Genomic DNA, 12,979 nt, shown 5'->3' on the forward strand with positions numbered 1-12,979 from the left:
GGATTGGGTCCAAAACAGCCAGGATAGGGGTGTGTGCAAACTAGTTATGCTAATGATTTGCATATGCAAACTAGTTATTGCTAATGACACATATCAGGTGCTGTCAATTGGTGTGGCATATGCTAATGAGTTATGCTAATGAGTTCCTCCAGCTCTTTTTCTACCCCTGGTGCCTCCTAACTCTGGTATTCAGAGGTTTACTGCCTCTGAATATGGAGGTTTCTGTGAATCCCCATGGCTAGTAACTATGCTCCATGAATCTACGGAATTCCATTTGAAAGGCTTCTTTGGTAATGGCTGTGAGTACATTTTACTTAACTTGTGTAAACAAAATATGGTAATGATATTTTAAATGATCCAACTCAAAACTAAAAAAACTGACTCTAGGCAAGAATAATGTGTTTGATGGTTGTTGGGGGTTTTCCGGGCTGTCTTGCCGTGGTCTTGGCATTGTAGTTCCTGACGTTTCGCCAGCAGCTGTGGCTGGCATCTTCAGAGGTGTAGCACCAAAAGACAGAGATCTCTCAGTGTCACAGTGTGGAAAAGATGTAGGTCATTTGTATCTACTCAGGAGGGGTGGGGTTGAGCTGAGTCATTCTGTAAGAGTTTCCCAGGGTGTGGAATGCTAATGGCGGGAGGCTTCACTGTATCCTGAGGCGGTTCTTTTGCATATGGATTGGTGCTTGATGTGCTAATCTTCTCTGCAGGGCTATTGTCGGGTGTGGAGTGTTTTGTTGGCCTGGTGTTTTTCAGAACTGGAGCCCATGCTCTGTTCATTCTTAAGGTTTCTTCTTTCCTGTTGAAGTTTTGCTTATGCTTGTGAATTTCAATGGCTTCCCTGTGCAGTCTGACAAAGTAGTTGGAAGTGTTGTCCAGTATTTTGGTGTCCTGGAATAAGATACTGTGCCCTGTTTGAGTTAGGCTATGTTCAGCCACTGCTGATTTTTCAGGCTGTCCAAGTCTGCAGTGTCTTTCATGTTCTTTTATTCTTGTCTGGATGCTACGCTTTGTGGTCCCGATGTAAACTTGTCCACAGCTGCAGGGTATACGGTATACTCCTGCAGAGGTGAGGGGATCTCTGCTGTCTTTTGCTGATCGTAGCATCTGTTGTATTTTTCGGGTGGGTCTGAATACTGCTTGAAGGTTATGCTTTTTCATAAGCTTTCCCATCTGATCAGTAATTCCTTTGATATATGGCAAAAACACTTTTCCTGTGGGAGACTGTTTTTCTTTGGTTGTTTGATTCATCCTGGGTTTGATTGCTCTTCGGATTTCATTTCTGGAGTAGCCATTTGCCTGAAGTGCGTGGTTTAGATGATTAATTTCCTCATTGAGAAAGCGCGGCTCACATATCCGTCTTGCACGATCCACTAATGTTTTCATTATGCCTCTTTTCTGTCGGGGGTGGTGATTGGAGTTTTTGTGTAAGTACCGATCAGTGTGAGTTGGTTTCCTGTAGACCTTGTGACCTAACTGAAAGTTTGCTTTGCGGATGACCAAGGTATCCAGGAATGAGAGTTTTCCCTCACTTTCTTTCTCCATTGTGAATTGTATGTTCAGGTGGATGTTGTTGAGATGATTCAAAAACTCCCTCAATTCTTCCTCCCCATGGCTCCAAATGATGAATGTATCATCCACAAACCGGAACCATACACTGGGTTTGTGGGGTGCTGATTCTAGAGCTGTTTTTTCAAAATGTTCCATGTAGAAGTTTGCTATAACTGGGCTGAGTGGGCTCCCCATGGCCACCCCATCCATCTGTTCATAGAATTCGTTGTCCCATTGGAAGTAACTGGTTGTCAGACAATGATGGAATAAGGCTGTTACATCCTCTGGGAAAATCTGATTAATCAGTGCAATAGTGTCTTTTACTGGAACCTTGGTAAACAGGGATACAACATCAAAACTGACAAGTATGTCTTGTGGATTGAGTTTCAGAGAACTGATTTTGTTGATGAAATCTGCTGAATCTTTGATGTAAGACGAGGTTTTCCCGATGTGGTCCTGCAGGAGATCTGCCAGATGTCTAGCTAATTCATATGTCGGTGAACCAATGGCACTCACAATGGGTCGGAGTGGGACTGAATCTTTATGTATTTTGGGGAGTCCATATAGTCTAGGTGGCTGTGCTTCTGTCTTGCATAGTTTGCTGTGCGTGTCGGGATGTAGTGAGGAATTCTTGATCAGCGCATTTGTTAGCCTGGTGATTTTGCAAGTGGGATCTCGTTTTAGTTTTTTGTAGGTGGAGGGGTCCAGGAGTTCCTTAATCTTCTTTTTGTATTCCTCCGTTTTCATGATCACTGTAGCATTGCCTTTATCAGCTGGTAGAATGATGATGTCTGGATCTGCATTGAGGGTCTTGATGGCATTTCTCTCCTTACGTGTTACATTGCTGGTGGGAAGCTTTGCCTTTCGTAGAATCCTGGCTGTCTCTCCTCTTATTTCCTCAGCTTCCTCTTCAGGTAGATGACGGATGGCAGCTTCTACATTTGCAATGATGTCTTCCACAGGAATTCTGGTGGGGGTGACTGCAAAGTTTCCTCCCTTTGCCAAGATGGAGGTTTCTTCTGGTGAGAGTTGACGGTCTGTCAGATTGATGACAATGCGTGCATTGTCGAGCATTGGGCTTGTCTGTCTTTTTTCCTGTAGTTTGTTAAACTTCTGCTTCTGTCTGGATGTGTGGTTGGTAAACACTTGTTCCATCTTCCTGTAGGTGAGATTATCGACCTTGTCCCAATCCTGACTTCTCATTTTATGGCTGGTGTTGATATGCAAGCAAAATAGCTCCTTGTCTGTGGCAGCAAGTTCTCTGCGGGTAGTGTGGATTCTCTCACGTAAGAGGGCCTGTTCTAGACGGTCATAAATGCGGTTCGCCTGTGTGGTTTTGAAGATTCTTTTAGTTGTGAGAAAGGATGGAATGGTTCTTGTGTCCCTGCAGCGTAGAAGAAAGGTCAAAGAACAGAGTAGATGTGCTTTCTTGTTCCGAAGTATTTCCAATCTTCGGGTCTGTTGGAATGTTTCCTCCCCGTAGAGGTGTTCGATGTATTGTCGAAGGCTTTCACGGCCGGAGAACGATGGTTGTTGGGGGTTTTCCGGGCTGTCTTGCCGTGGTCTTGGCATTGTAGTTCCTGACGTTTCGCCAGCAGCTGTGGCTGGCATCTTCAGAGGTGTAGCACCAAAAGACAGAGATCTCTCAGTGTCACAGTGTGGAAAAGATGTAGGTCATTTGTATCTACTCAGGAGGGGTGGGGTTGAGCTGAGTCATTCTGTAAGAGTTTCCCAGGGTGTGGAATGCTAATGGCGGGAGGCTTCACTGTATCCTGAGGCGGTTCTTTTGCATATGGATTGGTGCTTGATGTGCTAATCTTCTCTGCAGGGCTATTGTCGGGTGTGGAGTGTTTTGTTGGCCTGGTGTTTTTCAGAACTGGAGCCCATGCTCTGTTCATTCTTAAGGTTTCTTCTTTCCTGTTGAAGTTTTGCTTATGCTTGTGAATTTCAATGGCTTCCCTGTGCAGTCTGACAAAGTAGTTGGAAGTGTTGTCCAGTATTTTGGTGTCCTGGAATAAGATACTGTGCCCTGTTTGAGTTAGGCTATGTTCAGCCACTGCTGATTTTTCAGGCTGTCCAAGTCTGCAGTGTCTTTCATGTTCTTTTATTCTTGTCTGGATGCTACGCTTTGTGGTCCCGATGTAAACTTGTCCACAGCTGCAGGGTATACGGTATACTCCTGCAGAGGTGAGGGGATCTCTGCTGTCTTTTGCTGATCGTAGCATCTGTTGTTCCGAAGATTGGAAATACTTCGGAACAAGAAAGCACATCTACTCTGTTCTTTGACCTTTCTTCTACGCTGCAGGGACACAAGAACCATTCCATCCTTTCTCACAACTAAAAGAATCTTCAAAACCACACAGGCGAACCGCATTTATGACCGTCTAGAACAGGCCCTCTTACGTGAGAGAATCCACACTACCCGCAGAGAACTTGCTGCCACAGACAAGGAGCTATTTTGCTTGCATATCAACACCAGCCATAAAATGAGAAGTCAGGATTGGGACAAGGTCGATAATCTCACCTACAGGAAGATGGAACAAGTGTTTACCAACCACACATCCAGACAGAAGCAGAAGTTTAACAAACTACAGGAAAAAAGACAGACAAGCCCAATGCTCGACAATGCACGCATTGTCATCAATCTGACAGACCGTCAACTCTCACCAGAAGAAACCTCCATCTTGGCAAAGGGAGGAAACTTTGCAGTCACCCCCACCAGAATTCCTGTGGAAGACATCATTGCAAATGTAGAAGCTGCCATCCGTCATCTACCTGAAGAGGAAGCTGAGGAAATAAGAGGAGAGACAGCCAGGATTCTACGAAAGGCAAAGCTTCCCACCAGCAATGTAACACGTAAGGAGAGAAATGCCATCAAGACCCTCAATGCAGATCCAGACATCATCATTCTACCAGCTGATAAAGGCAATGCTACAGTGATCATGAAAACGGAGGAATACAAAAAGAAGATTAAGGAACTCCTGGACCCCTCCACCTACAAAAAACTAAAACGAGATCCCACTTGCAAAATCACCAGGCTAACAAATGCGCTGATCAAGAATTCCTCACTACATCCCGACACGCACAGCAAACTATGCAAGACAGAAGCACAGCCACCTAGACTATATGGACTCCCCAAAATACATAAAGATTCAGTCCCACTCCGACCCATTGTGAGTGCCATTGGTTCACCGACATATGAATTAGCTAGACATCTGGCAGATCTCCTGCAGGACCACATCGGGAAAACCTCGTCTTACATCAAAGATTCAGCAGATTTCATCAACAAAATCAGTTCTCTGAAACTCAATCCACAAGACATACTTGTCAGTTTTGATGTTGTATCCCTGTTTACCAAGGTTCCAGTAAAAGACACTATTGCACTGATTAATCAGATTTTCCCAGAGGATGTAACAGCCTTATTCCATCATTGTCTGACAACCAGTTACTTCCAATGGGACAACGAATTCTATGAACAGATGGATGGGGTGGCCATGGGGAGCCCACTCAGCCCAGTTATAGCAAACTTCTACATGGAACATTTTGAAAAAACAGCTCTAGAATCAGCACCCCACAAACCCAGTGTATGGTTCCGGTTTGTGGATGATACATTCATCATTTGGAGCCATGGGGAGGAAGAATTGAGGGAGTTTTTGAATCATCTCAACAACATCCACCTGAACATACAATTCACAATGGAGAAAGAAAGTGAGGGAAAACTCTCATTCCTGGATACCTTGGTCATCCGCAAAGCAAACTTTCAGTTAGGTCACAAGGTCTACAGGAAACCAACTCACACTGATCGGTACTTACACAAAAACTCCAATCACCACCCCCGACAGAAAAGAGGCATAATGAAAACATTAGTGGATCGTGCAAGACGGATATGTGAGCCGCGCTTTCTCAATGAGGAAATTAATCATCTAAACCACGCACTTCAGGCAAATGGCTACTCCAGAAATGAAATCCGAAGAGCAATCAAACCCAGGATGAATCAAACAACCAAAGAAAAACAGTCTCCCACAGGAAAAGTGTTTTTGCCATATATCAAAGGAATTACTGATCAGATGGGAAAGCTTATGAAAAAGCATAACCTTCAAGCAGTATTCAGACCCACCCGAAAAATACAACAGATGCTACGATCAGCAAAAGACAGCAGAGATCCCCTCACCTCTGCAGGAGTATACCGTATACCCTGCAGCTGTGGACAAGTTTACATCGGGACCACAAAGCGTAGCATCCAGACAAGAATAAAAGAACATGAAAGACACTGCAGACTTGGACAGCCTGAAAAATCAGCAGTGGCTGAACATAGCCTAACTCAAACAGGGCACAGTATCTTATTCCAGGACACCAAAATACTGGACAACACTTCCAACTACTTTGTCAGACTGCACAGGGAAGCCATTGAAATTCACAAGCATAAGCAAAACTTCAACAGGAAAGAAGAAACCTTAAGAATGAACAGAGCATGGGCTCCAGTTCTGAAAAACACCAGGCCAACAAAACACTCCACACCCGACAATAGCCCTGCAGAGAAGATTAGCACATCAAGCACCAATCCATATGCAAAAGAACCGCCTCAGGATACAGTGAAGCCTCCCGCCATTAGCATTCCACACCCTGGGAAACTCTTACAGAATGACTCAGCTCAACCCCACCCCTCCTGAGTAGATACAAATGACCTACATCTTTTCCACACTGTGACACTGAGAGATCTCTGTCTTTTGGTGCTACACCTCTGAAGATGCCAGCCACAGCTGCTGGCGAAACGTCAGGAACTACAATGCCAAGACCACGGCAAGACAGCCCGGAAAACCCCCAACAACCATCGTTCTCCGGCCGTGAAAGCCTTCGACAATACAATAATGTGTTTGTTCTCCTGGATAGTGGTACCTCAATTGCTAAGTATAAGAAACAAAAAGAATGTTTAAAGCATTGGTGTGACGGACTCAACTTCAGATGCTGAGATTTCCAGAAGTGAAACTATGATTGACATGTTTCCTCCCCTCCCCCCGCCCTCGCCATGTGGCTAGCCTGAAATGGCAGTTGGGGGATGGAATGTTGGGGAAGCTGTCAGTTGGAGTTGGAGAGTAAACAAGAGAGTGAAAGGGAGTTGGAGCCTGGCTTTTGACCAGAGAGGGTCAGCTAGAGAATCCTCTGCGTGAGGAAGAAATGTTTGTGAAGCACTGTTAGTCCTCGGACTAAAGTGGGAAAAACCAGCACTAACTCCTGCTTAGACTTGAGAGATCTGGGAATTATAGAGGGCCAAGGAAGTGGGTAGAGAGGAGTCTCCCCTTCAGTGCCAGGAACAGGGTTATAGCTCATAACTATAACGCCTGCCCAGTATCTAGTAAGGGTTTGTCTCAGTGGAGCACCCTTAAGTCTGGAGAGGAGTGAAAGTCGTGCTGTGTCTGTGCTTTGAAAGTAGAGCATTTGTTAAGCACTGTCAACCTTTGAAAGAAGCCAGCAACCTAGTGTTAAACCAAGTGTTTTGTGCCTCACACCAGTGAAGTTTCCGTATAAAATCCTTCCTGGTACTTAAGTTCAAATATCTGCCTACCTGCCTTTTGATTTTAACCTTCTGTAAATAAACCTTCTGTTAACTTTTGAACCTCCCCGTGCCTTGTGTGCCAATTTTTGCTAAAGGGAAGTGCAAACACCTGATCTGTTCCCTACTAAGACTTGGCTGGGTAACCATTTTTAATAATCCTTAAGGGTGGGACAAGAAGGAAAGTTGAAGCTTAACATCAACCATGCTACCAGAGGCTTCCCAGCCCAGTATACAGCTTCATAGGCTTAAAGAGGAGAAGTTTTACCTCAGGGTAGGGGGTCAGCCTAAGCCTGAGTTGGATGTGGGTTTGTGGCAATTAGTTTCTTCTTTAAACTTGTTCATGTTGTTTTATAGTTCCACGGAATTATGATCCTGCATTACATCCATTTGAAGCTCCACGGGAATATGTACGGGCTCTAAATGCCACAAAATTAGATCGTGTGTTTGCAAAGCCTTTTATTGCATCATTAGATGGACACAGAGATGGTGTTAACTGCATGGCTAAGCATCCCCAGAGCTTGTCTACAGTTTTGTCTGGTGCATGTGATGGAGAGGTAAGAGTAATTTTCAGACCATCTTAAATCTGTGGAAAGGAGCCAGTCTTACTTGTACCACAGGTACTGCTTTATTTCAGTTGAGGAAGCAAAAATCCTTGGGTTTTAGTCAAATGTGTTCCTGTAATCGAATGCCAGCTTGTTAAACTAAAATTCTTTGTCCTGTGTTCTAGACAAAGTGATATGTAAAAGAGAACAAACTGTCTTACTTACTCTTTAAAAACATTAAATGTCCAGAAAAAACTTTGTCATTTGAATTAATGCTACTAAATGCAAATATGCAATCTTACTTGTCTGGTTTGTCAGGTTACTTAACTGGTCTCATCCAGCTTCCCACAACAGAATTCTTACCATACTGGAGCTAAGATTTGCTGGCCAGAAATGTTGAAGTAATGTTACCTTTATGTAGATTTCAAATGGATGTCTTTTTCATGGTATTTATGTAGTGTATGTTGTGCCCTCCCTTGGGTCCCAGCTAATCAAAATTCACTTAAGGCTGGTTCCCTTAGGAAGAAAACATTTTATAGTCATATTGATCCATGCAGAATCCAAAACCATAAATAAAATCCATGTAATACCTTTAATTAGGACCAAACAAATTGATACAAAACATTGTGAAAGCTTTTGAGTCTTCTTGTGGGTCGAGTCCCAGATCAGACAGTGTAGATGGGGAAAAGTCCTTTAGCCTTAATTGAAGGTTATCATTTTGTTACAAAAGCAGTATTATCACTGAACTGATACTAGTTGGGAAAATATTACTGTTTTAACAGGTTCGACTTTGGAACTTGATGAAGCGCGAATGCATCCGTACATTACAAGCGCATGAGGGCTTTGTGCGAGGAATGTGTACCCGTTTTTGTGGTACTTCTTTTTTCACAGTAAGTATACCAGGGAGCATTAAGGTAATTGAATGCATGCCTTAATTATCTTCCAGTATTCTTTTTCTTTTATGTTTTCTCATTCTGGATTTTGTTTCCTAAATAATAGAATCATACAGTTAATTTTATCATTATAAAAATTCTTCACTCCAACGTATTTTTTGTTTTGCAAAAATCTTGAAATTTTGTTCTTGCATATCAGTACTCCTTTCTGGAAGCCTGGTGTGAGCTGAGGAGTAAGACAGGCCTGCAGTTTTCTTCTGCTGTCATTACATGTACCAGCCACTTGGAGAAGGAAGTTCACTCTTTTTTTTTTTTAAGATTCCAACGTGGGATTTGAATGCATGCATTTTAAGTATAAAAAAACACTGTTGATGGCTGACTACAGTGGAAAGTAAAATATTTCTTCTGATCATTAAGTATTCCCAGTTATTCAGTACAGATACTCAGTGCTTTATTACTGCTAAGTAAGTGTGCGTAGGGTCTAGTAACATTTGTGATATTGATGCATAGTTAATGACTTAGATCTTTGGTTTTAATTCACTATACTGTTTGCAGAAATACTAATGCTTCCAGCATGTTATAGCTTTCCTGTGCTCACTTCATCTGATACGGACAAAGTGAGTTTTGACACACAAAAAATTTGATTGCTAATTAATGTGCTACTGGACTCCCCTTTTGTTCTGCTACAACAGACTAACATAGCTACCTACCTAACACAGTCTAATGATGCAGTCTTATGGAAGTGTATTTGATAGTATGTTTTATTAAATGTAGTGTGTGGGGGGTCTTTCTTCCCAGTAAACATGCATAAGATTTGGCTATACTGTAGAAATTTTTCATCTTCTCCCCTCTCCCTCTTCAAAATCATTAGGTTGGCGATGATAAAACTGTGAAGCATTGGAAGATGGAGGGGCCAGCATATGGTGAACAAGAAGAACCAATACATACGATACTTGGAAAGGTATTAGTTTATTATCTTGCTTTTAATTTCTTTCTATGTTTATTAATTAGATATGAGTATTTATTTTATTTGTATATGTGATTTGGAAACAGCATTATTGTACAGCTGCAAACTCACCAGTTTATATTGGCATAATTTGTTGACGCTGCTGTGATATAGTCCCGTCACACATCTTTTGCAATTTTTTTTTCTGGTGCACAAAACCATGGAATGCTGCTGTAAATATTTGTGCTTTTAGTGAGTTTGATCCAGCACAGCATTTCCACATGCTCAAGTTGTTCCATGAGAGGAGCACAACTTTCTCAGCTTCCTGTTCTCATGACATTCCAAACTACTCCCTGAAATACAGTTCCTACGGGCATCCCCCTTTCCTCAGGAGTAGGAGTTCAGGGGGCATTTTGAGCTGCTGTGGAAAGTCCTGCTTTGAAGGTGAAAGTTATCATGCCCATGGTAATGCTGTGCTGGATCCATCTAATTTTGTCTGGGGAGTGTTGTAAAATTGTATTTTTCAATACTAACATTTTCTTAAAATTGGATCAAGCAAGTAGTTTCCCTTAGCTTTAAAAAAATGATTACTCATCTGTATTCAACTGAGGCAATGTGGTTTTGTTTCTAACTCACTATAATTTTGATGAAAGTGTAATCAGACTATTTCACATACATACATATATACAGAGATTACATTTGTCATTTTCATGATTTTATTGCTCTATTTGTTTACTTTGTGAGCCATCTTGAGCAAATTTCTGGAGAGGTAGCATATTAGTTTTCTAAATAAGTAGCTATAATTTTTCATTCTTGCATTTTGACACAGACAATCTAGGCATATAAAATCAATAACTGACAATTGCTATCACTGTTTTTTAATTTGTATTTAAAGACTGTGTATACAGGAATCGATCACCATTTGAGAGAGCCTGTTTTTGCCACTTGTGGTCATCAAGTTGATATCTGGAATGAGCAAAGAACCAGTCCATTATGCTCTTTGACGTGGGGAGTTGATAGCATAAGTAGCGTTAAATTCAATCCGATTGAGGTAATAATGTGTTTATATACATCCTGTTGCAACGTTTATGGCAAAATGTTTTAGTGGAAGCACCATATTAGGCACTGATGCAAGAGGAACTGGAGTCTACATGGGGAAATTAAAACAAGTGAAAGGAGAGGACAGAGGAGAAGGAGAAGGATACAGGGCAACAGAAAGCATTGATAGAAAGGAAGGCTGTGGCAGATCAGGCAAGCTTGCATGAGTGGGTTGTGGGGGAGGATTTTGAGAGGAGAACTGGTTGGATGGGAAGGGGAGATGTTCACATAAAAGGCAACAACATGATGGAAGGTTGAACTTGGGGAGAAAAACAAAAGACCACTCCTTAGCGGTCAATAGTGGCCAATGATGCCAGACTCCCCTCTTTCTTGGCACCCTACAGCACCAAACCCAGCAGCACCCTATAACAGCCAGTCTTCTGATAGTCGCCAGATTCTGCCCTGGGCAAAAAGAGGGAGTGGTGGGGGCTGTTGGCTGCTCCTGGTCTGTTGTTGCTCCCTCTTGGACTTGGTTATGCCCATGTAGGCCTTTTGGGGTGAGGAACTGGGGCCTTTAAAAGGCCTGAGGGAGGAGGGTGTGCCAGCTCTGGCTTGCTGCACAAAGGACAGGAGAGCTACCGGAGAAAAAGTACAAGGGGGTGGTCTCAGTCCTCATTCCTCTCTCTGCAGCCAAGGGAGGGCGCTTAATTAAAGGTGGATGCTGGCAAACTCTGGCCTGGGTCTGAAACCTGATAAAGAAACACAAGAGAGGAGAATGCAGCCTGAATGGAAGAGGAAGAGATTTTGGGTTGGATCCAAAGATGTATTTCCCTTGTGGAAGGAAGGGGAGAGTAACGGAAAATTGCACTGTTTAAATTAAAAGAACTGAGTGTTATTTTAAACTACTCCTAGCACCAGAAGTTTTGCTTAAAGGACCAATGTTTTCTGCCTAAGTAGTTCACAATGTTTTTCAGATGTATCTTTTGGGAAGCTGCGCTTCAGACAGGAATATTGTATTATATGACATGAGACAGTCAACAGCTCTAAAAAAGGTGATGTATGTCCTAACAAACCTTGCTAGTGTTTGTGTGTATGTTTGTGTAGCACATCTGCAGTCCTAGTCCTTTAACTTAGGGTGGGGGGGACTTGACGGTTCTGTTTGATCTCTGAGCAGATTCTTCTAAACTGAACTTTTGTAGAAATCCTGTTTCATGGCTAAGATAGTATAGCTAAATTTAAAATGCTTTCAAATGCCATCAATGTGCATTCTAAAAGCTATTAATTAAAATAATATGAGTTTGGATGAAGATAAGGCCGTTCTTTTTGTGCCATAGTCCCCTTCCCTATCTTCTGTCTTTTTAGATTGTGAACCTGTGGGCCAGGGTCTGTTACTTTAAAAACCTGGTAAAGTTTCTAGTGTGTTTTTTCTGAAATGCGTTATTTTTTATTATGGAGCATTTAACATTCTGTTAAAACACCTTTGGATTATAATATATTGTCCTATACAGTGAAAGTTAGTGAAGGTTGGTACAATTATTCGCCAAATAAAAGTTCAAGATAATGGTGTTCAGAAGTCTCTTCAAGATTCAGTGAAGAAGAGAAGTATTCACTGCCTGAGAGTAAAAGACTTTCTTCTTTGGGTTACAATCTCCTGCTGTCGCCACTACTTATTGTTGCAGAGGTCCCCTTTCACGTGGGACTACATAACATATGGACTGCTTAATCCTTTGCAACTAATCAGCCTCCCATCAAGTAAGAGTGAGACTAGAGCAAGTTGTCAGTTTTATCCCTTCAGCATGAGGATCAGGTTAGTCTCTTTCATAGCCATCTGGCTTTTTACAAACCTGGCCACAAAATTCCTGAACAGCAATGCAAATTGGTGCCAGTGCAGTCTGGGCTCTGTATTTAAACTAACGTAATTTCATAAGACCCAACTTAATTACATACCTACCTGAAATCCAGCGGAGTCCTCAATGCTGTAGTTAAATTTTGATCATAATGCAGCTTAAGTCAAATGGAGGTGAGTCAGATGGGGTTTAGTGACTAGATTGTTGGACTAGGACTTGGGAGTCCAAAGTTAACATCTTTTCTTAGCCTTAAAGATCACTGGGTGACCCTGGGTGCCAGTCACCCTTTCTTGGCCTAACCTACTCCTGAGTTCCTTGAAGGAAGAATATGTTTAAAATATGAGAAGTATTTATTTTATTACACTTCTAGACCACCCTCCCCATCAGACAGGCTCAGGGTGGTGTAACAACATACGATTTTTACATAAAGATTAAAAACAATAAAACATTATAAAAACATTAAAACAGTAGATAAAGGTAGAGTTCTGTCTGAGATGGCTGATCGCGCCTGCTTTTTGCATCAGTTTCATTTAGTGAAGATAATTGGCATAATTGAGCAGAAAATGTTGCTTTTTAATGAGGAAACCTATAAGGACTTGTGAAGAGCATTT

At 42.1% G+C, this 12,979-nt stretch overlaps 1 protein-coding gene across 2 annotated transcripts in view; it reads left to right on the forward strand.

The window, feature by feature from the left end:
• The window catches only part of DCAF13 (DDB1 and CUL4 associated factor 13), a 30,294-nt gene that overhangs the window by 2,109 nt on the left and 15,206 nt on the right, over positions 1–12,979 (forward strand). Inside the window, exons 2-6 of one of the 2 annotated variants that reach the window (XM_054985003.1) lie at positions 7,457–7,656; positions 8,427–8,534; positions 9,409–9,498; positions 10,379–10,534; positions 11,496–11,573. In XM_054985003.1, the coding sequence (XP_054840978.1) occupies positions 7,457–7,656; positions 8,427–8,534; positions 9,409–9,498; positions 10,379–10,534; positions 11,496–11,573 (632 nt within the window). The remainder of the gene's footprint in view (positions 1–7,456; positions 7,657–8,426; positions 8,535–9,408; positions 9,499–10,378; positions 10,535–11,495; positions 11,574–12,979) is intronic. The other variant, XM_054985004.1, reaches the window with a different exon arrangement.

Source organism: Eublepharis macularius, chromosome 7 (assembly GCF_028583425.1).
Source record: "Eublepharis macularius isolate TG4126 chromosome 7, MPM_Emac_v1.0, whole genome shotgun sequence".
In the NCBI taxonomy this organism is placed as follows: Eukaryota; Metazoa; Chordata; class Lepidosauria; order Squamata; family Eublepharidae; genus Eublepharis; species Eublepharis macularius.